The sequence below is a fragment of the Melanerpes formicivorus genome, unplaced genomic scaffold, assembly GCF_026170545.1.
Source record: "Melanerpes formicivorus ecotype bairdi unplaced genomic scaffold, bMelFor1.0.p_v2 SCAF_14, whole genome shotgun sequence".
Classification (NCBI taxonomy): Eukaryota; Metazoa; Chordata; class Aves; order Piciformes; family Picidae; genus Melanerpes; species Melanerpes formicivorus.
Genome location: NW_027142366.1, coordinates 17,057,283 through 17,083,624, shown reverse-complemented (window position 1 = coordinate 17,083,624; position 26,342 = coordinate 17,057,283). Strand labels below are relative to the sequence as shown.

Below are 26,342 nucleotides of genomic sequence, written 5' to 3'. Positions count from 1 at the left end.
GGTTGATGGGTTGGATTTGATGATCTTGAAGGTCTCGTCTATTCTATTCCATTCTATTCCATTCTATTCCATTCTATTCCATTCTATTCTATTCTATTCTATTCTATTCTATTCTATTCTATTCTATTCTATTCTATTCTATTCTATTCTATTCTATTCTATTCTAACTGATGTGCAAGGGATGTGCTCTGAAATACCTCCCTTTGCTTTCTACCTGTATTTCCTTTTTGGGGCAAGGAGGAATGGTCAGGTTAGTCTCCAGCCTTTTATTCTGGAAGACAACCCTCTTTCAGGTAGTTTCCCATCTGCTTTAAAATTCTTACTTGTAGCTCCCTTGTCCCCAGTGCAAATGATTATTTGCTATAGACCGATTAGGAACATTGCTTCTTTCCTAGTATTTCCAAAAGCAAAGTGAAAAGGTAGTCCTGAGCAGCCTTCTGAGAAAAGGCTCTTTTGCATTTTATGGCAATTGCTATTTATTCTTGCTAACCATTTGTTTTAGTAGCCACACAAGAACGTTGTGCCGAAGTAGAATCTAGCTCATGGGCCTGCAGTTGTTTAGTACTCCACTTACTTTTCTTCATTTACTGGAAGGAAATACATAAGTTACAGCTTTATTGAAAAATCTTTGGCATAATCTGCTCTTAATTGTTTTGAGATGGAAATCAGGCAGCTCCCTGGTGCAGTCACAGAGAGAGAAGGCTTTGCTCCCACCGTGCTTCTCTAATTTGCTGTCCCCACTCTGTTCCTGTTATTATTCTGTCATTATTCCTGTAATATTTTGCCATTATTCCCCTTCTACATTTGACACTTGCTGGAAAATGATATTTGCACATTGCCTGCACAGAATGCAGTGCTCAGCTCACCCTCCTTGTATCCTGAGCCTGCTGCTTCTCTCACCGCTTCCCTTTGGAAAGATGCAGCTGATTTTCATTGGAGGCTTTAGAAATGGAACCAGTTTGGCCATTTCCTGCTCTATGAAAGAGCTGCAGAAATGCAGGCAGATGATTTAAATCATTGTGACAGCCACACAGCCAGTATCTGTGTCTTCAGTAGTTAAAAATGATTGGGTTTTGTTGTGTCTAAATGGGGAAGGGAAATTGGGACATGCAGCCTCCGTAAGAGGGAGGCAATATACAAGAGCTGCTGTAACAGAATTTCATGATAAGGGAACATGAATACGACCAGCATCATTCTGGAGAGTCTGTGTGGTGGTGGTTTGCTGCCACTCCTGTTTATACTCTAAATGCCTTTGTAATATTGTCTGCAGATGAAGACTTTGCTGTCAAGGACATGGCAGCCTCTAGAGCAAAGTGGCACAGTGAACAAGAGCACACCCTGCAGGAGTCCTGGAACTCCTTGGTGAAGTTCAATTACTCCCATCGCGGCCGAATCTCTAACATGGATTTTCAAGGGGATATCTTTGATGAGTTTCTCCATCAGCAGAAAATCAACAGGCCTGGGGACTGTCAGCAAATGAAAAAAGAGGGACTACAAACACTACCAAAAAGGCAAGAAGAAAATTCTTTGGAGGTACACGAGGGAAATGACTTCAGAATTCCTGTGTTACCTTATGGACAGCACTTGGTGATAGACATTCGAACGACGTGGGGAGACAGGCACTACGTGGGGCTGAACGGGATTGAAGTTTTCAGTTCTAAAGGAGAACCTGTTCAGATTTCCAAAATAACAGCTGAACCACCTGATATAAATATTTTACCAGCTTATGGCAACGATCCCAGAGTAATAACCAACCTCATTGATGGGGTACATCGGACTCAGGATGATATGCATCTCTGGCTAGCACCGTTTACTCCTGGAAAACCTCACTTCATCTTTATTGACTTTGTGAATTCCTGTCAAGTAGCTATGATTAGGATTTGGAATTACAATAAATCTCGCATCCACTCTTTCAGAGGGGTGAAAGACATGATAATGCTGCTGGATGAGCAATGCATCTTTAAAGGAGAAATTGCAAAAGCTTCGGGAACCTTGTCAGGAGGTATGGTGCCATCACGTCCTTCCTTTGTGCAAACAGTGTAATGCAAATCAATACATTCAGCTTGCTGGCCTTCCAGTATCTGAAGGGGGCCTACAAGAAGGCTGGGGAGGGACTGCTCAGGATCTCAGGTAGTGATAGGACTAGGGAGAATGGAATGAAGCTGGAGGTGGGGAGATTCAGGCTGGAGGTAAGGAGGAAGTTCTTCCCCATGAGAGTGGTGAAGCCCTGGAATAGGTTGTCCAGGGAGGTGGTCGAGGCCCCGTCCCTGGAGGTGTTTAAGGCCAGGCTGGCTGAGGCTCTGGGCAGCCTGATCTAGTGTGGGGTGTCCCTGCCCATGGCAGGGGGGTTGGAACTAGATGATCCTTGTGGTTCCTTCCAACCCTGACTGATACTATGATACTATGATATGATACACTTTGCACTGCAAAGCAAGCTGGCACTTTGTGTAGAATTTAGTCCCTTGAATTTCCAAACATGATGCAAACCTCACTAATGCACTTCTTCAGCAGTGCTGGGAATTTCAGCAGCATATAGAGCCAATCTCTATTTCAACAATGCCTTGGCAACAAATCCATGTTTCAGTAGCACCAGACAGTCACTAGATATTTAAAAGTTGCAGATTTCATAGTATCATAGTATCAGTCAGGGTTGGAAGGGACCACAAGGATCATCTAGTTCCAACCCCCCTGCCATGGGCAGGGACACCCCACACTACATCAGGCTGGCCAGAGCCTCATCCAGCCTGGGCTTAAAAACCTCCAGGGACAGGGCGTCAACCACCTCCCTGGACAACCCATTCCAGGGCTTCACTACTCTCGTGGTTAAGAACTTCTTCCTCACATCCAGCCTGAATCTCCCCACCTCCAGCTTCATTCCATTTTTACTTATTTTCATTGATTTGGTCTTTTGGAAAGGGTGATGGAGGCTTTTTCGCCCTTCCCCCCTCCCCCGCCCCGCCCCTCCCCCCCCATGTTGGAAATTTGTCTGAATTCTCTAGGGTTCTCTGCTGTGTAGTTTAAAGTTTGAGAATGAACAGGCTAATTCTATCAGCAGTCAGTAGCAATTTACCATACATTAAACACTGCTGAAACTGAAGTGTAAAGAAGGACCAGAAATGTGGGTGGCTTTTTTATCACTCTCTCTGTTCCTTTGTATGATTTCTCCGTCTGATTTTGTCTGTTGCCTGCAGCTCCAGAGCACTTGGGGGATACTATATTGTTCACAACTGATGATGATATTCTGGAAGCTATCTACTGCTATGATCAGACATGTGATGGAGAAATGGAAAATGCCAGCTCCTTGAGATACGAGGAAGAGCTGAAGAGGCCAACAACTGCTGACAGGGAGGGAGATGAAAGACCTTTTACACAAGCAGGGTTAAGAACAGAGAATCGGCAGGTAGGGGCCTCTGTGTCCAGCACTCTCTATAAATTTCTTTCTGAGCCATGACATGGGAGTAGGAGACAGATTTCCATGATGGAGTAAAGGTCTGCAGCAGCTAATTTTTCTGTATTGAAGATATGTTTTTTTCCTCCACCAGCTCAGTAATTTATTCAGTGTCACTAAGGTTGGAAAAGACCTCAAAGCTCATCGAGTCCAACCTGTCACCACAGACCTCATGACTAGAGTGGGGAGGACACTACTGCCCACTGCAGGCTTGAACTCATGGCCTTCCCATTAAGTGTCTGATGCGTTACCAACTGAGCCACCTATTTGATCCATGTGTTTGTGTTTTAAGCCCCAAAGGTCCTCCAAATTTTGGTTTCCCTGATTAATTAATAAGACTACAAGGAAGACTATTCTGGATCGTGTGGCTGAGGTTGCAAGGGACCTTAGACATCATCTGCTCCAAACTCCCTGTGATGGGCAGGTTGAGGGACACCTCTCAACTTGACTTGATTGCTCAAGGCCTCATTCAGCCTGGCCTTGAACACCCACAGGGAGGAGCCATCTGCAGCCTCCTGGGTCAACCTACTCCAGAGTCTCACCACCCTCATACTGAAGAACTTCTTCATAGGATCCAGTCTAATCCTCTCCCTCTGCTTCAAACCATTCCCTTTTGTCCTGTCTCTAGACATCCTCATTAAAAGTCCCTCCCCAGCCTTCCTGTAGGATCTCTTCAGGTACTGGAAGGCAGCTCTTAAGGTCCCCTCAGAGTTAAGTCTTCAGGCTGAACAGCTTCAGCTCCCTCAGCCTGTTCATGTAGTAGAGGTGCCCCAGCCTGTGGATCATCTTTGTGGCCTCCTCTGGACTCACTCCAGCAGCTCTGTGTCCTCCTTGTGCTGGGGACTCCAGAACTGGAGGCAGGTGGGGTCTCAGCAAAGCAGAGTCAAGGGACAGAATTGCCTCTCTTGCTGCAGCCCAGGACACGGTTGCCTTCTGGGCTGCATGAGCATGCTGCTGGATTGGACTTTTTTTCCCCTTCAGTTACTTGGGTAGAGATGAGAGTGAGCTCTGTGAACACAAACTGAAGTTCTTCTTGATCATGTGTTGTTTGCTGTGGGCATTCAGCAAAATGCCTATTCCACTGCAGCAGGCTAGACCTGAACTGTCTGGCATTTCCTCACAGCCCCTGCCTTTTGTTTTGCTATTCATCTCTGCTGCTCTTCCTACTCCTTGTCTAACTCTATCAGTGATGGCATAACAAAAGCTGTTCTGACTGAGCCATTGGTCTCCCTGTCATTCTATAATTGCTGGTACCATCAGGCTTTGAGGAGGAATGCTTATGCCATTAGAATGACACAGATCTGCTAGATGTTTTGTCCTCCCCAGCCTGATGTTGTCCTTCAGACTAGTACTGGGGTTGAACAGCCTCTACCTGTTGGTCCTTCCCCCTTTTCTCCTGTTGCAGGGTCAGTGGATGAAGCAGTGTGGACTGCACTGACTCCAGAACTTTTCAGAAGCTCTTATGGCAATGTCTTTCTTGTCAGTGTTGCTCATGCTCATATCTTTCCCAGGCATTTAATAATCTTTCCCATGCCAACTTTCATAGCAGGTCAGACCTACAACTGGTGCTGTTTCTCTGAAACACTTATCCAGCCCTTTGAAATTTGTCACATGAAGGCACTTTTTGAGTGACCTTTGTGTTTAGTATCTTGCCATGGATCTTTGTGCTGCTTGACCTGCCTTAGGTGACCCTGCTTTGGCAGGGCAGTTGGACTCTAGAGGTCCCTTCCAAACTCCTACTATTTTGTGATCTTGTGTTTCCTCCACTAGCTTTTTGAACCCCTGTGCACTTCTACAACTTAGAGTGCTCTGTGCTAAGTTTCCCAGCTTAACTCACATAGCACCAAGATCCTCTTTCTGTTTGTCTCTGAGCTCATTTAATGTCTCTCGGTTTCAGTGTTGAAAGAAGTGAAACAATTACTCCCCATTCCCTTCTTCAGGCCACTTGAGATTTATGCCCCTTGTTACAATCTCTTCTAGATATCTTCTCCCAAATGGTTAGTCCTGCTCACATGGAAGGTGCTGTGCAGGGTGGTCAGGTGTAGGAGCATGGGAATACTTTTTACTGCTTTTCCACTAAGTGCTGAACTATAGTAGTGTTTTGTTTTAACCCTAAGTGTCTAAGAACACAGGCAGGACAAAGCTCACAAGCAGAAGTATTTGAAATAGGAGAGAATTAGACCATGTCTGAAAGAAAAGACAGTGGGCACCAGTGCAATGAAGGGATCTGAGCAGCCAAGAAAGTAGGAAGAGGAAGAGAGGAGGTGATGAGGTGTTTGGCACAGATGTTTTACAGCCTGCGAAGGGGAACATTACTCTGCATTCTGTAATGCCAGTAGCATTATTGCATCCATGGGGTTTGATATCCAGTAAGGTTACACATTTTGATTCCCAGGCTGGTCTTCTAAAGTTATTCTGAAGGAATGGCATCAGACATCAAAGAGACAGTGTTTTGTAATAAAGGTACCCCCAACAGGAGAGGGCTGATGGGGGGGAGGTCCCACCTTCTGTAGGTAATCTGTGTGCCTTTATTTCAGTACACAGTTCCTGGGCATTTTCACCTCTTGAATTCCCACAAGGAACATTTGCTGAAGTATATTGCAGTCTAGAAGCTCCAAGATGTCAGTGGTTAAGCTGCAGAGATCTAATATAAGAGGAGGAGAAAACTGTTGACAAGGCTTTTATTTTATTTTGGGTTTTGGCACAGTGTAGGTCTGCTGGATGTGTTTTGGATGATAGGTGTCTGCTTCTAATGATAAATGAAACTATACAGAAGGAGCCTAGACTTGTAATTTACTATTTGGCTTTTTGACTGCTGGTGTTTTTGTAGACCTGCTCATATAATGCCAAAACTTCATTCCAGTCTGCTCTTATGTTGTTTGGAGCCCAGTCCTGTAGAGATAGCTATGAAGTTAGGATGGTTTTCCTCACATTTACCTGCAGTGAACATAATCACAGAATCACCAAGGTTGGAAGAGACCTCAAAGATCATCAAGTCTGACCTGTCACCACACACCTCATGACTAAACCATGGCACCAAGTGCCATGTCCAATCTCCTCTTGAACACCTCCAGGCATGGTGACTCCACCACCTCCCTGGGCAGCACATCCCAATGGCTAACAACTCTCTCAGTGAAGAACTTTCTCCTCACCTCGAGCCTAAACTTCCTCTGGCACAGCTTGAGACTGTGTCCTCTTGTTCTGGTGCTGGTTGCCTGGGAAAAGAGCCCAACCCCCACCTGGCCACAACCACCCTTCAGGTAGTTGTAGACAGCTATAAGGTCTCCCCTGAGCCTCCTCTTCTCCAGGCTAAACAATCCCAGCTCCCTCAGCCATCTGATCCTGCTCATTCAGTCAAGAAATACCTGCAACCCTTTGCAGCTGTTCCTCTTCTTTACTACCCTGATTGCCCCAGTATGATCAGCAAATTTTGTCAGCTGGTCATTCAGGTTCTGGTTTACTCTGCTGACTAGCAGAGGCTGTTATTAATCACTCTTGTCCAAGAACAAATGCAAGCTTTTGAACAAGCTTGATTCTTTGTTCTGCCCCTTGATTCTTGAGAAAAAAATTGTGGTATACTCTCTGAGGTCTTCACTTCATTCCAGACTTGTTGTCTCTGCAACATGTTTGTGACATATTGCAAATACAGCACATTGTCATTTGCTGATGGCAGTCTGCAGGTAAATAAGAGTGACTTGAGAACTTCAGCCTCTTTAGGTGGCCCACTCTAGGGAGTCTCCCATTTCACGCTCCTATAACAGTTCTGACTTTCCATGTGACCTCTTTCTTTTTGGGGGGCATGTTTTCCATTACTTTCAGGACAGTCTGGGTGGTGAGACAGGGAGGGAGACTGATATCCAAAAGGCTGGATGTAAAAATCCAACCAAACAAAAGAAGCCTCAAAGAAACAGACAAAAGAAAACATGATAAAGAAGCCACGTTTGAAGCAATGTCTGTAGTATCTGTGGTGTCCATGGTCATTGCACCACTGTCTAAGCAGTGTGCCTGTAGTATCTATGGTGTCCATGGTCATTGCACCACTGTCTAAGCAGTGTGCCTGTAGTATCTATGGTGTCCATGGTCATTACACCACTGTCTAAGCAGTGTGCCTGTAGTATCTATGGTGTCCATGGTCATTGCAGCAGTAAGCAGTATGGTTGTAGTTTCTGTGGTGTATATGGGGGTTGGAACTAGATGATCCTTGTGGTCCCTTCCAACCCTGACTGATACTATGATACTATGGTACTATGTTCATTGCACCTCTTGGGTTGTGTTTTAGGTTCAAGAGCCAGAGCCTCTCTCTGAATGCATACCCAAGGAATCAGGAATATTCACTGGAAAATGTAAGTTCTCACATTTCCTTCTAGCTCAACCATCCTTCCCCCTAACATGTTATCAAGGAGGGTCTGATCTGTCAGAGCTGTGCAGAACTTTGTGACAGATATCAGCTCTAGAATAAAGAAGAGTAATTGAATATCTAAGACTGAGGGTTTGTTTGCTATGGTATTAAAAACAATGATCCTCGAGGTCCTTTCCAACCTAAGTTATACTGTGATACTGTGATATCCTAACAGTTGGCTTTTCATCTCAGAAAACTACCAGTAGCCATTTGCCTAGTCACTGAATGAGACTTGGAAGAGCTGTGTCCCTCACCCGGGAATTCTCTCCCAGTCCTGTGTATTCTTGTAGAGGTATTTCTGTAGAGGGAGTCCAATGCAGGGCTACAAGGATGATGAAGGCACTGGAGCACTGCCTGATGAGGAAAGGCTGAGAGACATGGGGCTGGTTAGTCTGGAGAGAAGACTGAGAGGGGATTTAACAAATATCTATAAATATCTGAGAGCTGGGTGTCAGGAAGGAAGGGACAGGGACAGTCTCTGCTCACTTGTACCCTGTGATAGCACAGGGGGCAATGGATGTAAACTACAGCACAGAAAGTTCCACCTCTACATGAGGAAGAACTTCTTTACTATAAGAGTCACAGAGCCCTGGAACAGGCTGCCCAGGGAGGTTGTGGACTCTCCTTCTCTGCCAACTTTCAAGCCCTGTCTGGATGTGTTCCTGTGTGACCTGTGCTGGATTCTGTGGTCCTGCTCTGGCAGGGGGCTGGACATGAAGATCTCCAGAGGTCCCTTCCAGCCCCTGACATCCTGGGATCCTGTGTGTAATTGCTCAGCTGGGAGTGACAACAGACACCTTACAATAAAGCTAGAGCAGAAATGTTCTATCCTTACCTAATTATCTTGTACCAAACCAGCTCTCTGCAGGCCTGGAAATGATTGTCCAGATTGCTTCTGGATGACCCACAAGTTTCAGTATCACTGCCTACCTGGTACTTTGACCAGCACAGGAGAGAGAGGGTTATTTGTCCTGGTAGAAAGTCTTTAGCAAGCTGGGACATGCTGTCCGAGAACAGCCAGTGCTGTGGCTTAGCCAGACACCTGTCTGAGAGCCATGCCTGTGATCTAGAAACTGTATCTAGAGCTGTGATCTATGAACATGTCTATGATTAATTCATATCTCTGAACTTCCTTTCCCTCCTCCCATTTCTCAAAGTGGGTGAAAAAGATGGTGAGGGTGTGACTGAGAGCTCAGCAGATGCAGTCTCTCACACCAACAAGATACTGTTAATCAGCTGCTTGGACTGACTTGTCTCTACCAGACAAAGCTGTCCTGATTTCCATGACTTCTTGCCAGGAAAGTGCTGGAGAAGGGTGATTGTATTGAAGGGAGGCTTTCCATGTCCTATAAAACACACAGGAAACTCCAGGTTAGTCTTTCACACAGGAAAATATTGCCACGAGTTGCTCCAAGGGACTTTGTGAATGGCCTGCTGCAAAAGCCAAACACCAACTAGAAGCTGCAACCTCAGTGTTGCCTATTTTGCATACCTTGTGCTGCCTCTGCTTATTGTTCCTCATTCTCCTTACTCTGTGGGGTGCTCCCTTGGACCTGGAGTGAGAGTCCTCTGTCTTCTTCTTTTGGGAAATTATTGGGACTTGTGCAAAATTTAGGACCTGTTCTGCCTTTTTCACCTGGAACTGCTGGTAACAAGCAGGATGTGGAATCACTGGGGATTTGTATCCTTGACCTGTTGTAGGCACTTTTTATCTCTTGCAACCTGCTACCAGTTAGGATGTCAAGGAGAAATAGTGCCTCAAACTATGATGATCACTGCTGCAAAGTCCAGCTAGTGGCTAGTGTCCTTCAGGGATCAGTGCTACTAGTGTCCATTGATTAATGTCTTTAAAGATCTTGGATGATGGGATAAAGTGCAGTCTCACCAAGACTGTGGGTACCAAAGGGAGGGAGTGATTGATCTGCTGAAGGGCAAGGCTGTTCATCAGAGGGACCTCAACAGAAGAAATGGTGACCTCATGATGTTACCCAGTGTAACTTCATGAAGTTCAGGGCAAATGCAAAGACCTGTCTGTGGCATGTAATAGCCCAAGCTACAGAACAGGCTGGAGTCACCTAGCTGGAAAAGCAGCTTTGCATTGAAGGTCCTGGAGGCCTTGTAACATCACCAGGGGGGCACCCGAAGGCCCGAGGGCCTCGTAACGTCACAGGATGGGCAAGAGTTAGCAGTGCAGCTTTGCAGTGAAGGTGGCCACCTGCCTCCTGGCCTGTGAAATAAGAATGCAGCCAGCAGGGCAAGGAAGGGGTTTCTTTTCCTGAGTTTGATGCTTCTCAGACTGCACTTGGAGTAGTGTGTGAACTATGGAGCTCTCTAGGACAGCCAGAACAATGACATATTGGTGCAAGCCCAGTGGAGGAGGGTGACAAGATGGTCAGGCAAGTGGAGTACCTGATGTGTGAGAAAAGTGAGAGGGAGCTGGCTGTGTTTATCCATCCTGGAGGAAAGAAGGTGAAGAGGAGATCCTCTTGCTGCCTGTAGCTCTTGGGAGGACACGGAAAGAATGGATCCAGGCTGTTTGCAGGCACCCTTACCTTTCCTTGGTGTCAAGAGGCAGCAGAAACAGCAAGCTGGCAGACAAAAATTTCCAACTGGGAATCTGAATAAGGGTGAAAGACCCTGAGGGCAATCAAACAATGGAACAGGTTGACAGAGTTTTGAAATCTGCCAGTCTTGGAGACACTGAAACTTCCACTCAAAATTCCTGAGACCTGATCTAATGATGCTCTGGGAGCCTGGAGTCAGACTAGAGACTTCCAGAGGTCTCTTCCACCATGTCATTGGGAGATTCTGAAGGCACTGGCTTGGTGATGTGAACTCTAAATCTTGTGGGGTTCAGTGCCTTTTCTTTCCCCTGGGTTTGCCTGGGCTGTCTCCTTGCATGGTGATGCACTAAGCAAGTTTAGTCCTAGCAATGGCCTTGGGAATTGCATCAAGTATCAATGTAGCCGTAGCTTCAAACTTGTCAACCACTAGAACTCTTAATTTCTTAGTGCCCTTGCAAATGCTAATGAAATCTTGCACTCAAGTGAATTTATGTGTACATCAAGGCTTAGTCTGGTGTAAATTGCTGTGGCTGTTCAGAGGTAATTGGGCTGGAAGGCTTAATAGGTTTAATGCTTGTTTGTTTTACAGCACGTCGTGACTGCTGGTGCTTCTTTAGACATTATCCAGCCTGGGTGTTTCTGGGCTGCTCTAATGTGTAAAAAGAAAGATGTTTTTCATTTACAGTGATGGATTTTTATGGAACCTGATCAGATTGGAGCATTACTTGCTCTATCTGTCCATGCTATTTATATTTTTCCAATAAGGCATGAAACAGGTGGATCTGAAGATCTTTTGTCTGGCCAGTTTTTCTTTCCTATTTATTATCTGGAGGTGCAGGCTAATCAACATTGCTTCTCACCCATTAAAATACTTCCATGTGTCTCCTATTCCATGCTTCCCATGCTCTCCCATTAAAATACTTCCAGTGCTGATGTGAAGATAATAAACACATTAATAAACCAAATTTGGGGGTTGATTTAACAGTGAGCTGGTGTTCCTGAACAATTTATGGGCTTCTGAGAGACTGGATTTATATTAATCTATACAGTCATTTAGCTGGCAAAAGATGATTGATAGGCTGCAGACTAATAGGTCTGATGTTGATATGAGATGTTGGTAGCCCCCCAAGGGAGTCTATCAGAGATTTACAGGATATATAATTCTAGGAGCACCTCTCCTATGAAGACAGAGAGAGTTGGGGTGGTTCAGCCTGGAGAAGAAAAAGCTCCAAGGACACCTTAGAGTAGCCTTCCAATACCTGAAGAGGGCTACAAGAAAGCTGGGGAGGGACTATTTACAAAGGCCTGCAGCACCAGGACAAGGGCAATGGTTCTGAAGTAGAGGAGGGCAGATTGAGACTGGACATGAAGAAAATGCTCTTTACTATGAGGATGGTGATGGAAGAGGTTGTAGAGGGGGGTGATGGTGGCCCCATCCCTGGAGACATTCAAGGTTGGGCTTGATGGGGCTCTGAGCAGGCTGATCTCTTGGGGATAATCCTGCTTACTGCAGCAAGGTTGGACAGGATGCCTTTTCAAGTTCCCTTCTAACTCAGGGCATTCTGTGATTCCATGATTCTGTTACCTGGAGGTAGGCTAGCAGGAAGTACCCAACTGCAGCATAAGTTATCTACTCTAACCAAAATGCACATGATGATGATCCTTGGGGCTTGCATGCATGCTCCCATTGGCTGCTTCCTTCCCATCAGTATGCACATGGATGTTTTATATCTCTATTCTTTCATGTAGGTCTGCAACTGAATTTTACCACGACCTGGGGAGACTCTCATTACCTTGGCCTGACAGGACTTGAAGTGATAGGAAAGAATGGTCAGACATTAAAAATAACTACAGAACAGATTTCTGCTTCACCCCAGGACTTAAACGATCTTCCAGAGTACACAGGAGATTCCAGAACACTGGCCAAGTAAGTAGCAGAAGAACTGGAATGCCCAAGCCTTTTCTGCAGGGCTCTTCTTGATGTTTTTACTTTGTGCCTGTTGTTTCCACCAACAGTTTTGGAGTTTATCAGTTTTAGATGCCTCTTCCATCAAACTGCAGAAAAGTGACAGAATGCTGGAAGCCTGGATTATGTTAACACATGTTAACATGCACATGGTTTTCATCCCATCACTGCTCATTCTTGGATTTCACAAGCTACCCAGGAACAGCTTGTTGGAGAAACATGAATGAGATGTTTCCAAAAGCTGGGGTTTTGAGTTAGGAGATGGCAGCATGCCTGGTTGGTATCTCTGCTAAGGACTTTCCAGGCAGAAGTGTGGGTGTTGTGTAGCATCTGTCCATGCATATGCAAGGATGTTTATGCAGGATTTCTGGATAAGTGTTAGAATGCATTAGGGAATGGCACAAATAGATGCCATTCTTTTGGCACTTCTGCAGCTTTTTCCCCCCCCCTTAATAAGTCCAGGAAAATTTTATTCATGGACAAGCTGAATTCCTCAGATGAACTTGTACTTCCTAAATGGTAGCAGTATAGAAATCATAGGCTACGGGTCTGGAGAGGAATTGGCAGTTGGTTGTTAATTAAGCTACAGGCTGTTGTTTCTGAGTCATATCTCCATTTTAAAGGGTATTTTCAGTTGTGACCATGTCCTGTGGCATGTTCATGGCCTGGGATTATGTTTAGAAGTTAGGACTTCTCTTTGTAGTCTTTGCTGAGCCTTCCTTAGAATGTTATCTCCGTGCACACTAAAGCTGCTCCTGGTAACTCCTCTCATCTTGCTTGTATAGAACTCCATGGTGGTTCTACTGCTTTTGTATGAGAAGCTCTTCTGTAGGAATCAGGATCTAAGAAATCTTCCCATGAGAGCCCCTATGATAAAGAGATTATGGTGGTGGAGCTTCTCCATGCTCTACCATGATGGACCCAGATGTGAAGAGTCCATTTAGCTTTCTCTTGGTGTCTCATCTCTGAATACTTTTGGTCATCTGTTCATCCTATAGAATTTGTGACAGGCCTTCTGCTTCTGATGGAGTTGAGGAGTTTTATTTATCATAGTATAGTATCATAGTATCAGTCAGGGTTGCAAGGGACCACAAGGATCATCTAGTTCCAACCCCCCTGCCATGGGCAGGGACACCCCACACTAGATCAGCCTGGCCAGAGCCTCATCCAGCCTGGCCTTAAACACCTCCAGGGGCGGCACCCCAACCACCTCCCTGGACAACTCATTCCAGGGCTTCACCACTCTCATGGGGAAGAACCTCCTCCTCACCTCCTGCCTGAATCTCCCCACCTCCAGCTTCATTCCATCCCCCCTAGTCCTATCACTACCTGATATCCTGAGCAGTCCCTCCCCAGCCTTCTTGTAGGCCCCCTTCAGATACTGGAAAGCCACAATTAGGTCACCTCAGAGCCTTCTCCAGACTGAACAGCCCCAACTCTTTCAGTCTGTCCTCATAGGAGAGGTGCTCCAGCCCTCTGCTCATCCTCGTGGCCCTTCTCTGGACACCTTCCAGCACCTCCAGATCCCTCTTGTGCTAGGGGCTCCAGAACTGGATGCAGTACTCAAAGTGGGGTCTCACCAGAGCTGATCAGAGGGGGAGAATCACCTCCCTTGCCCTGCTGGCCACACTTCTCCTGATGCAGCCCAGGATCTGATTGGCTTTGCGGGCTGCAAGTGCACACTGAGAGCTCCTGTTGAGCTTCTCCTCCCCCAGCACCCCCAAGTCTCTCTCCTCTGGGCTGCCTTTTGCTCGCTAGTCCTCACACCCTTTCTTTTTTTGGCCTGTGCATACGCATTTAGCCTTCCAGACTTTATGATCCTATCAGTTTAGGAGGGTTTGCTCATGTATTTTGTTGAGAGGTGGCTTGTAATAACTTTCTCCATTCTGTTTCTCAGCCAGGCTGCCTTTGATTTTTCAAGTCCACTCTCTTTCTAATGTCTTTCTCAGTCAGAGAGGTGCATTTGTTCTGTGCTTCCAGGATAACAGCTCCTGATATCCTCTCTGCCGTGCCTAAGGATTTCATTTTGTTGCTCCTTCTGGTTTTGGTCTGGGTTTTGGATTTGGACTGAATTTTTTTTCCCCCCACATATTTAATAGTTTTTTGCTTAAGAACTCTTTCAGGCAGAAGAAAAAGGGGCTTTTATGGCTTTTGGTATTTCTGTAAGTATATTGAATTAGAGTACACTATTGTGGCATTTGGAAGAGGTCCTGTGTACCGTTCAGGATGAAGTCAAGGATTATAGCTACTCTCATGGGCTCCCTAATCAGTTCCTCTGTGAAAGAGTCATTACTGAAATCTTTTTCTTTAAGGATCTGCCAAGCCTGGCCCTCAATCTTCCATTAAACTTTTAAATAAATAGTAAGTACACAGGGCAGTGTACCAAAGTCATTACAGTGGACAATTAGTTCATATTCTCCTCCGCTCCGTCTTTGTACGCTGCAGTTTGTGGCAGAAGAATGTTGTCAGGATTCCAAAATGAGGAAAGAATGGAATTAACTTTATCTGGCCAGCCTGAAGTCTGTGCTCTTGTGAGGAGGCACCATCCTGCTGGTAGAAAGCTTTATAAAAACTGGGGCTGTTTCTGACTGTGTGGCTGAAGAAGGATGGGAACAAACTCTGCCTATTCTCTGGGTCTCTCCAGCTGCCGTCCAGCTCGCTGTAGGATTCAGAGGAGCTGCGTTGGCATAGTAACACACTGCAGAGTGCCAGATAGACTGGGTTAGCCATGGCACTCTATTAATAACATAGATTGTGTCTGGGACTTCGAGTTTTGCCTCTGGCCATCTCGGTACAGAGGTAGCTGAGCTTTCCTATGCCTGCCTCTGGCCACACAGGGGAAAACAGTAAGGATTTTTCTGATTTTCCTCAAACGGACTCAATTAAAGGACATCCTGATTTTTCTCTCCTCACTGTCTCTAATTCAACCATTGCAGATTATTTCTGATGCTTGCTGTGCTTTTTTTTAAGTGCATCCACATTGGGTACAATGAGCCCTGGAGGCTTGGAAGTGCCATCTAGAAAAAAACCAAAACCCTAACACCTTTAATGCCTGCTTTTCAGGAGAAAAGTAAGCTTTTCCTTTTCATTCTTTGCACTTAATGGATTTTTCTCTTTGTAGGTTAATAGATGGGACTAATATCACCGTGGAGGATGACCATATGTGGCTCATTCCCTTCTCTTTTGGAGAAGATCATCTGCTCACCATCCATTTTGATAAAATTGAAAGCGTTGCAGGGCTTCGCTTTTGGAACTATAATAAATCTCCTGAGGATACCTATAGAGGGGTAAGTAAAAGAAAAGGAGCACTGCCAGCAAAATATACAGCAGTGCATTGGAAAATTGGTACTGTGATGAATGAATATAGCTGCCTTAATGGAACACCATAAATCTTTCTGGATTGTCTGAGGCTGAATTTCGTGGCGGGTGTAATGCATTTCTGTCTCCACAAACAGCAAATAGTGAAAAAAAGCCACAGATAGTTTAAAGAAATCTTCACAGCTGATTTTTCCAAGAGACACCTACCATAGCACATATAATTTTCAAGATCTATGGTGGTGAAGTGGTATCCTCTCCTCATCTACTGTTTAGGGCTACCCTATGATTATTTCCCGGGCATGATAGAATGGGGATGTTTACCCAACTGAAATTGCGTTTAGTTAAGTTCCAGAAGGTCAGTCAATCAGTACTTCTTTTTCCAAGAATCACAGAACTTCTTTTTCCAAGAATCATAGAACCCTAGAATAGCTCAGGTTGGAAGGGACCTCAGAGATCATCTACTCCAACCCTCCTGCCACGGTCGGGGACACCTCTCAACTAGACTTGGCTGCTTAAGGCCTCAACCAGCCTGGCCTTGAATGTCCCCAGGGAGGAGTCATCCACAACCTCCCTGGGCAGCCTATTCCATAGTCCCATCATCCTCAACAAAGCTGGTGAGGGGTTTGGACCACAAGCCCTATGAGGAGAGGCTGAGGGAGCTGGGCTTGCTTAGCCTGGAGAGGAGGAGGCTCAGGGGAGACCTTATTGCTGTCTACAACTACCTTAAGGGAGGTTGTAGCCAGGTGGGGGTTGGTCTCTTTTCCCAGGCAGCCAGCACCAGAACAAGAGGACACAGTCTCGAGGTGCTCCAGGGGAAGTTTAGGCTAGATGCTAGGAAGAAGTTCTTCACAGAAAGAGCGCTTGGCCATTGGAATGTGCTGCCCAGGGAGGTGGGTGAGTCACCATCACTGGAGGTGTTAGGAAGAGCCTGGATGGGGTGCTTGTTGCTATGGTTTAGTGATTATATGGTTTTGGATGATAGGTTGGACTTGATGATCTCAAAGGTCTCTTCCAACCTGGTCTGGTCTATTCTAATTCTATTCTATTCATGCTGAAGAACCTCCTAAGATCCAGTCTAACCCTGCTCTCCCTCAATTTCAAACCATTCCCTCTTGTTCTATTGCTAGACACCCTCATGAAAAGTCCCTCTCCAGCCTTTCCTGTATTCAGGTATTGGGAGGCTCTAAGGTCCCTTCAGAATCAAGTCTTCTCCAGGCTGGACAACCCAAGCTCATTCAGCCTGTCCTCATAGCAGAGGTGCTCCAGCCCTTGGATTGTCTTTGTGGCCCTCCTCTGGACTCATTCCACCAGCTGTGTGTCCTTCTTATGCTGGTACCACCAGAACTGGAGGCAGTATTGGAGGTGGGATCTCAGCAGAGCAGAGTCAAGGGGCAGAATCCCCTCTCTTGCCCTGCTGGCCACACATCTCCTGATGCAGGAATGTTAGCATGGAGATGCTTACCCAGCTGAAATTCTGGTTAGGTAAGTTCCAGAAGGCCAGTCAATGAGCACTCTTTTTTCCCAAGCAACAAGCAGAGTCTCTAAAACTCAAATGGTTTTTAGGTGAAGTTGACTTCTTCACACAAATCAGTTAAAAAAAATCCATAACAGACCTCCTCTCTTCTTTTTGCAAATTGCATGTTTCAGATTTTATCTCTTTTTCAATATTAAATTCTCAGGCTGGGCTGGCATTTAAGACCTGTTGGAGATGATGTTGTGTCCTGCTGGCACTCTGAGTCTGGCTGTGCCTCATGACCCTGGTTTTTTTCAGGGCAAGACATTCAACTTGTACTGATAATGAAGACATAGTTGCTGCTCACTGCACAGAAAGTTTATCAATCCACTTGTTTCCAGATTTTCCCCTTTACATATCACTGCTGCATTCTTGGTGTCCAAACTCAGTCAATAGATAAGGAAATTGTTGGCATGCTTTAAGCCAGAGAGAGACAAGGCAAAGAGGATCAGCAAAGTTCTGGCCAAGAAGTCTGCCAGGGAGTCTAGCATTGGAGTTAGAGGCATGGATCCTTCTTAGGATCAGGCAAGATAGGGGCAAAAGTTGTGCACCTGCTTCTTTGTGCAAATTTACCTTCCAGGAAGTGCTTTAATAAATGTGTGGGGAGGAGTTCCCTCTTTGAACATCAGCATGGGGAGTTGTGGAGTGCCAAAGACTCCCACAGGGCTAGAGCAGTAGATCTTCCATTACAACTCATTAGAGACTCTAAAATACAACTCCTGATCTTGTCATATATTGCATTAACCTGACATGTTTGATCCATGGGAGGATTGAGGAGCATGTTGAGCTCAGCATCTGAACATCCACCCTGGGGCAGACCTAGGGATTTTAGTGAGATCTGTTACTTAGTTGATATGATTCAGCGTGAGGGGAAGAATTCTTCCCTGTAAGGGTGGTGCAGCTATGGGACACTCTGCACTGGTAGGAGATTTGTAAAACTAAATTGGACAAAGTCCAGAGCAGCTTCATTTAGCTTTGCAGCCTTCTCTGCTCTGAGCAGGAGCTGTGGCTGCAGACATGCAGGAATCCCTTCCAGCCTTAATCTCTCCGATTCAGTGGACAAAATACAACATGATGAGCAGGAGCTGTGAATGGAGGCATGCAGGAATCCCTTCCAACCTAAATCTCTCTGGTTCAGTGGACAAAATACAACATGAGGAGCTCTCTTAAAGTGCAGCTGTGCAATGTTTTCCTCTGCAATTGTAAGCCCAAGCTTCTCCACGGCAGAGCAAGGGGAAAAAGTTGGAACAGGAATCTTAATCCCAAATAAATTCCTTATTATGTGTGTCTCAGTTAAGGAAAGGAATAGGCAAATCCCTGTAATCTGACATGGAATTTGGTCTTTGAAGGCAAAACCAAGGAAAAGAAAGAAAAGTTTGTTTTCACTGTAGGTAGGTACAAAAAAGAGAGGGCTTTGATCCAGTATGCATGCAGGTGGCTCACCTGTAAGTGCTATAGCAGTTAATGGGTACAGTTTAAATGACCTGCAGTCCTGTAAAATGATAAATTATTTGGAAACCTGAGGATAGAAGGGATCTGCAGGGCCCCAGTGAAGAGGCTTCAGACTGTAACCCTCGGGGATTGTGACATCTGTCTCCTGCAGTATTTCTGTGCCTTCGCAGAAGCAGTCCCCAGGTATGAGATCTAATGATTTGTTAGGCAGCTGTGGACTGGTGGATTCTATTCCCAGCTTCAGTACGAGAGGGGAATGGCAGTGAACTGTCAAAATGAAGCCTTGTGTGCTATTTCCAGCCTGATGAAAAATCACCTCCTGAAAGCTTTGTTATGCCATTTGTAAAATGCTCGGTGTGATGGTTGAGTGCCTTCTCAGATGATGAACATTACTTAGGAATGAAGGCTGGAAAGGGCACATAAATGTAAGGAGCTGTGGTATAATAGGTAAGATTTAATCTCCATGTCTCTGGACTTCCCATTCAATACATGTTTCCTAAACTGAAGTGTACCTCAGTGGATTTTTTTAGAATAGAATAGAATAAACCAGGTTGAAAGAGACCTTCAAGATCATGGTGTCCAACCTATCATCCAACACCACCTAATCAACTAAACCATGCAACCAAGCACCCTATCAAGTCCCCTCCTGAACACCTCCAGTGATGGTGACTCCACCACCTCCCTGGGCAGCCCATTCCAATGGGCAGTCACTCTCTCTGTGTAAAACTTCCTTCTAACCTCCAGTCTAAACCTCCCCTGGTACAGCCTGAGACTGTGTCCTCTTGTTCTGGTGCTGGTTGCCTGAGAGAAGAGACCAACCTCTCCCTGTCTACAACCTCCCTTAAGGTAGTTGTAGAGAGCAATAAGGTCTCCCCTGAGTCTCCTCTTCTCCAGGCTAAGCAATCCCAGCTCCCTCAGCCTCTCCTCATAGGGCTCATGTTCCAAGCCCCTCACCAATTTTGTTGCCCTTTACTTCCTCTCCTTAGCATGGCAGACTGATTCAGCTGGAAAGTAACATGCAGGAGAATCTCTGATCTGCAAAAGGACATTTCCTTTCTTTATTTCCAAGAGTGTTGAAGATGAAACCAGAAATAGCTATTTATCCATGCTTGGTACTCATACAGACATTCCCCTCTAGTTAATCTGAGCACATCCTCTAGTCTAGCACAAAACCTGAGGCTTTCAGATCAAGAAATGTCTGTGTAATAAAACCCCAACATCTTCCTGAAGGTCCTTTGCCTTTGGGATATTGCCTATATAATTTTGTGAAATTGTAATTGAATGCAAAAATCACTTAGAGGTGGAAGAAGTATGAAAACTGGGATGAATTTCAGGTCACCAATAATACCCAGGCTTTGCATAATGCTCTGAGTGTTTTGAAATTCATCCCAGCTAGACACCTGAAGTGAGAATTTGAACTCTAGATACTGCTTATATATTTTTAATGGAAATCCTGGTAATGAAAACTCAATATTTGCATACCAACCTAAGTTAACCTCAAACTATACAGCAGGCAGGGTAAAAACTGAAGAGCAGAAAACTGACTCACATTCCCTTCAGACTAAATTAAGCCATTTATTAACTAACTGTTTTGGTCCAGCCCATTAGTCACCAAGCTTTAACCATAGTGCCAGGTATGAGGCCACCTTGCCATCTTATAAAAGTATCATTCCTTCCTTAACCAGTAGGTAGTGAAAGACTCAGTGCAGTAAATGCTGCTTGGGGTTAACATGAAGTTATACTTATTACATTTTAGGGCTAGATGTAGTGGTAATTGTTGCTGCATGATTGAATTCTTGTCTTTGGGATCATTTACACAACCCCAGATGGTGCTCATGGGGAGAGTGAGGAGGCTCCTGCATCACCTGAATACTTATGACTGAATGATTTAGTTTAATCTTCAGAGATTGCATAAGATGTGCCTGCATCCGTGATGTGGAAAAGGCTGAGTTCTGCCTGCTATGGGTACCTCTTCTTTATTCATATGCCCTGGGGTTACATACAGCACTGCTTGGTAGATGAATTTGCATGGTTCTGGAAAAGTCCAAGTGGCAGCTGCCACAATGACAAATGGGGAACTGCAGGCTCTCTGTAAATGCAGCCCCCAGGAGAGTCTGCTTGAGGGAGAGCAGCAGCTTATGTGGTTCCTTACAGGCTGGCTTCAGGCCTGATCTAGCAGTGGGTTCAGGTGCATGATGGCTCTGCCTCCTCAGATCACCTTTATCATATATGCTGACTTGAAAGCCCAGCCTCTCCAGTCTGTTGATGAGTGTCTGTACTACTGAAGGCTCAGGAATCATACAACTGTAGAATTCTTTAGGTTGGAAAAGGCCTTTAGCATCAAGTCCACCAGTAAACCACATCCATCAGCACCACATCTTCCTGTCTTTTCAGTCCTCCCAGGGATGGTGACTTTCCAGGGCCACCTGTTTGAGGGCTTGATAACCCATCTGGGGAAGAAGGGAAGCCTTGGTTTGACAAAATCTAGTGAGAGGCAGTAATTGCAGTGCCTCTGCAATGCTTTTTTTTTGTTGTTACCTTTTTTCCCCAAATCCTCTCCTCTCCCATCTTCATCAGTATTGGCTATGATGCTCTGAGTTGCACACTATGGGTGGCAACTGGTGTCTGCTGGTTTAGGCTTCCTCTTGTTGAAGGCTGCCACTTCACAGAGGAATGGAGTAAATGTAACACAATAGACTTTATTTCAGCATCTGAAATGGTTTCAGTTGTTTTGGATCTGGTTTATTTTATGTCATATCTTTAATCTCACCCTATGTTATTTTACACAAGGCTAAAGTAGTCCATGTGCTGCTGGATGGTCACAGCATCTCCCCACCAGAAGGCTTTCTTATCCGCAAGGGACCAGGCAACTGCCACTTTGACTTTGCCCAAGAAATTCTCTTCCTTGACTACCTGCAGCCCCAGCTGATTAATAAAGTACAAAGGAGGTAAAGTAGGCTGGTTTTCCTCTCTACACCTCCCAATTTCTCTTTGATGTTCAGTGTTCTTTCATATTCTCTGCTGAAGCAATTGTATGAGGCACCTGGATGAAAATGAGCACCGAGAGCAAAATGTTTAGTTTAGTTGTAGCTGTAGACTGTTAAGCAGAGATCAGAGGACAATCTAGTCCAGGAATGCAAGCACCAGTGTGTGGAGCCTTAGCTCTGTGGGTTTGTTCTCTTGATTTGTGAATGAACCAAAGGTACATAAAGAAACTATTGAAGGTATTTTGTCTTGTTTTTTTTTGGCAGACCTGGGGCAAAGAGAATGGAACAAGCCAGTATGGACTATGAAGCACCCTTAATGCCATGTGGCTGTATCCTTGTCTGTAATTTTCTTACTTGGCATACAGAATATTTTAGAGCTACAAACTGTGGCTCTGAGCTCTGAGATTTTTCATTCCAGCTATTTCTGGGACATGAACAAGATACCAAGAATATGAGAAAGGCTTCTGTTAAGTATGGATTAAGCATAAATAAATGGAGCTATGAATTCAGTAGGTCTTCATCCAATGGGATAAACACATACATGTGAACATCTACACATGTGAGCACACACAGCCTTTTGCTTAGTTGTACCACCTGCTGATGCTCATCTGTGGGTATTATCAGTGAAGTCCTTGTCTTGAAAGGAAATTGTTTCTTCAGAGAGATTTAAGATATAGTGAAGTCAGAAGTGAAAACCAGATGGTTGGGGTTTTTTTTCCCCCTCTTCTGAACTGCAAATGAGAGTGTCTGACACTGAGATGTGGGCTGCTATGAAGCTGCAAATGAAGTAATCTGTTAGGACAAAGTATCAGTATCAACATTTTCCTTAACAGCTTTTTACTTCTTAGTTGTATTCCAGTTTCAGCTTCTGACAAGTTGGGGTGATCCATACTACATTGGTTTGAATGGACTTGAGCTGTTCAATGAACATGGAGACCAAATCTTGCTCACTGAAAGCAGTATCCTTCCACAGAGAAAGCACCTCTATCCCTTCCAGATACACAGTTTGCTCCCTGGCAAATGGTCATATGGCATCACTTGCTGCTGCTTCCAAATTGCCAGTGATCCTATGTCATTCCTCTGTATATCTCTGTGCTGTGATACTTGTTATGTTTAATGTCTTCTATATACTTCCAGAGCATTTCTTCTCTGAATGGGGTGCACTGACAAAGCAGGACAAGGTTACAGAAGGGAAAGCTTAGGCAGGAAGATATGGTATTTTTTTTTCTACCAAAGTTTACTACTTGTGTGATGTGGAAGGAGCAAAGTGTTTGAGCTGTAAGTTCTTTTAAAAGGGTTGAGTTCAGTTCCTCTTTCATTGTGCAGCAAGAAACAGTTTTCAGAACTCTTGGCCTGGAGCTTTGGGCTATTCTAGGCTCCCAGTTGAGTCACGAAGGTAAAGGCTGAGACTTTGATTCAGCATTCCCTGGGTAACCAGCAGAGGGAATGAAGGACATGTTTGAAAGATTCATAGTCATCAAGGTTACACTTGGGTGCCCTGTATCAGCCAAAGTCTCTTAGGAGCTGAAGGCTTCACACCCCAACATATAATTCATGTAGTTCAGTCACTTGCAAGAAACGTTTCTTAGCCAAGTAGAAAGGATGAAAAGCATGGATGCTGGTGAATTGTGGCTCTCTGAGGATCCCTCTTGCCTAATAAATAGAGGCTACAATGAAAAAGGTAGTGAAGGCTTTTTCTTGAGTGCTGTTTTTATTTGTATCTTGTATGATACATGATGAACCTGAAACATCTGTAAGGGAGAAGCAGCGTTTTGAAATTGAAGAGTGGTAACAAATTGTTTCTAAGAGCAAGGGATTTGAACTTCACCTTCAGAGAGTGTGGCTCTACCTGGCAGTGTATTGTACTAGAAAGACACCTCAGCTGCTTTTGAATGATGGCCTGGTTCTGCCCTGCAGTGGAGCTGGTTGGATGTATTAGGATCCCCAAAAGAGGATATTTGTCTTAGTGCAGTACTAAATGTGGTAATTTAGTGCTGAGTCTGGAGCAGGCCTTTCTTAAACAGCTGAGGCATTGCTGTGTTATTCCTTAAATTCTTTCTAAGTACTTACAGACTCAGGCCTTCCAGAAGGCAAGACAAGGGGAAATTACTAGGGATTTGTAATTCTGAAGACAGTGCCATCTATCCAAGTTCCTTTGCATATCTTTAACGCAGGTTTGTTTCTAACATAAATGTTCTCTTATGGAGGAAATGTGATTACCTAGAAAGCTTATTCAATAGAAGCTTTAATCTTTCCCTTTCAAAGAACTGAAAGAAGGCTTTTATAGAATCAGGGAAGAGTTTGGGTTGGAAAAGACCTCTAAGATCATTAAGTCCAACCATTGTCTAACTGTACCAAGTCTGGTGCTAAACCACGGCACTCAGCACCATATCTCTGCCTCTTTTAAACACCTCCAGGGAATTCAACCATCTCCCTGGGGAGCCTGTTCCAGTGTTTAAGACCCCTTTCAATGAAGAAGTTCTAATTTCCAGCCTAAACTTACCCTGCTGTGACCTGAAGCTGTTTCCTCTTGTCTTATATCATTTGTCATAAGGGAAGGAGACTGACCCCCCCACCACACTCCAGTCTCCTTTCATGGAGTTGTAGAGGGCCAGAAGGTCTACCCTCAGCCTTCTCTTCTTCAGACTAACCAGTCCCAGTTCTTTATTAGACAGGTAGAGATTTTTATCCCTAACAAAACTTAATCTAATGCATGACTACCTCCTGCAAGGAAACTTCCCTTGAGGTATGTTTTTTATGAGGAGTTTTCACAAGTTCATGCTAAAAATGTGGCACGTGGTCACACACGTACAAAAAAGCTGGCAAATGCCTATTCTTCATCAGGGAAACCTATTGGTTTAGTCATAAATACATATTGACAATAAATTAGATGCAACTAATTAATTAATTTAGGTTAAAACAATTAGTTTGAATCCCAGGATCTGTAAAGGTTACTCTCCTCCTGAAAATGAGCCCAAATTTCCTGAGCTACCTCTGGGAAGTACTTGGAGGGTTTTTAAGGGTTGTACTTGGAGGGAAGTACTTGGAGGGTTTTTTTCCAGGCAGCCAAGAGGGCCAATGGCATCCTGACCTGCATCAAGAAGAGTGTGGCCAGCAGGAGCAGGGAGGTCATTCTGCCCCTGCACACTGCACTGGTTAGGCCACACCTCGAGTCCTGTGTCCAGTTCTGGGCTCCTCAGTTTAGGAAGGAGGTTGACTTGCTGGAACAAGTCTAGGGAAGGGCAACGAAGTTGGGGAGGGGTCTGGAACACAAGCCCTATGAGGAGAGGCTAAGGGAGCTGGGGCTGCTTAGCCTGGAGAAGAGGAGACTCAGGGGAGACCTTATTGCTCTCTCCAACTCCCTGAAGGGAGGTTGTAGACAGGCAGAGGTTGGTCTCTTCTCCCAGGCAGCCAGCACCAGAACAAGAGGACACAGTCTCAGGCTGCGCCAGGGGAGGTTTAGGCTGGATGTTAGGAAGAAGTTCTATACAGAGAGAGTGATTGCCCATTGGAATGGGCTGCCTGGGGAGGTGGTGGAGTCACCATCACTGGAGGTGTTCAGGAGGAGACTTGATGGGGTGCTTGGTGCCATGGGTTAGTTGTTTAGGTGGGTTGGATTGGTTGATGGGTTGGACGCGATGATGTTGAAGGTCTCTTCCAACCTGGTCTATTCTATTCTATTCTATTCTGTTCTGTTCTGTTCTATGTTTGATTGCTGTGGTGGCCAATACTTGCTCATGGAATCTGTAAGACCAAACATGAACTGGTGTTTCTGAAATGCCCTCTTTCTGGTTATTTACCCTTAAAGTTGTTTTTGTTTTCAGACATTGCTGCTTTTCCAGATAGTGTCAACGTATTAGAAGATGTATCCGGAGATGTCCGCACCCCTGACAAACTAATTGACAGAGTGAATGACACAATTGATGGCAGACATATGTGGCTTGCACCAATTCTTCCTGGTTTGGTACAGTTCCTTTTTTCATTCCATTTTAGTGGTGTGTGTAGATGTGTCATAGAATCCTAGAATGACTCATGTTGGAACCTCCCTGCCATGGGCAGGGACACCTCTCAACTAGACTCAGCTGCTCAAGGCCTCATCCAGCCTGGCCTTGGACACCCCTAAGGAGGAGGCATTCACAGAGTCTCACCACCCTCACACTGCAGAACTTCTTTCTAAGATCCAGTTTAACCCTACTCTCCCTCAGCCTCAAACCATTTCCCCTTGTCCTGTTGCTAGACACCCTTTTGGAAGGTTCCTCTGCAGCCTTCCTGGAGGATCCCTTCAAGTATGAGAAGGCAGCTCTAAGGTCCCCCTGGAATCTTCTCCAGGCTGAACACCCCCAGCTCCCTCAGCCTGTCCTCATAGCAGAGCTACTTCAGCCCTTGGATCATCTTTGTGGCCCTTGTCTGGACACGCTCCACCAACTCTATGTCCTTCTTATTCTGGGGTCCCCAGAACTGGAGGCAGGATTGGAGGTGAGGCCTCAGCGGAGCAGAGTACTGGAGCAGAATCTTCTCTTGCCCTGCTGGCCACAGTCCTCTTGCTGCAGCCCAGCACACAGCTGCCTTATGGGCTGCCTGAGGGCACTGCTGGCTCCTGGCTCCTGAGCTTCTCATCAATCAACACCCCCAAGTGTCTTCAGGGCTACTCTCAACCCACCCTGCACCCATCCTGGCTTTGTGCCTGGGGTTGGC

General features: G+C 45.3%; 1 protein-coding gene across 4 annotated transcripts in view; it reads left to right on the top strand.

The window, feature by feature from the left end:
• The window catches only part of KATNIP (katanin interacting protein), an 87,213-nt gene that overhangs the window by 47,764 nt on the left and 13,107 nt on the right, over positions 1-26,342 (top strand). For all 4 annotated transcript variants that reach the window (XM_068147216.1, XM_068147215.1, XM_068147217.1 and 1 more), the window contains 9 exons: positions 1,271-2,002; positions 3,192-3,400; positions 7,728-7,791; positions 12,161-12,338; positions 15,499-15,664; positions 21,451-21,608; positions 21,912-21,976; positions 22,496-22,606; positions 25,472-25,611. In XM_068147216.1, coding sequence (XP_068003317.1) covers positions 1,271-2,002; positions 3,192-3,400; positions 7,728-7,791; positions 12,161-12,338; positions 15,499-15,664; positions 21,451-21,608; positions 21,912-21,976; positions 22,496-22,606; positions 25,472-25,611 — 1,823 coding nt within the window. The remainder of the gene's footprint in view (positions 1-1,270; positions 2,003-3,191; positions 3,401-7,727; positions 7,792-12,160; positions 12,339-15,498; positions 15,665-21,450; positions 21,609-21,911; positions 21,977-22,495; positions 22,607-25,471; positions 25,612-26,342) is intronic.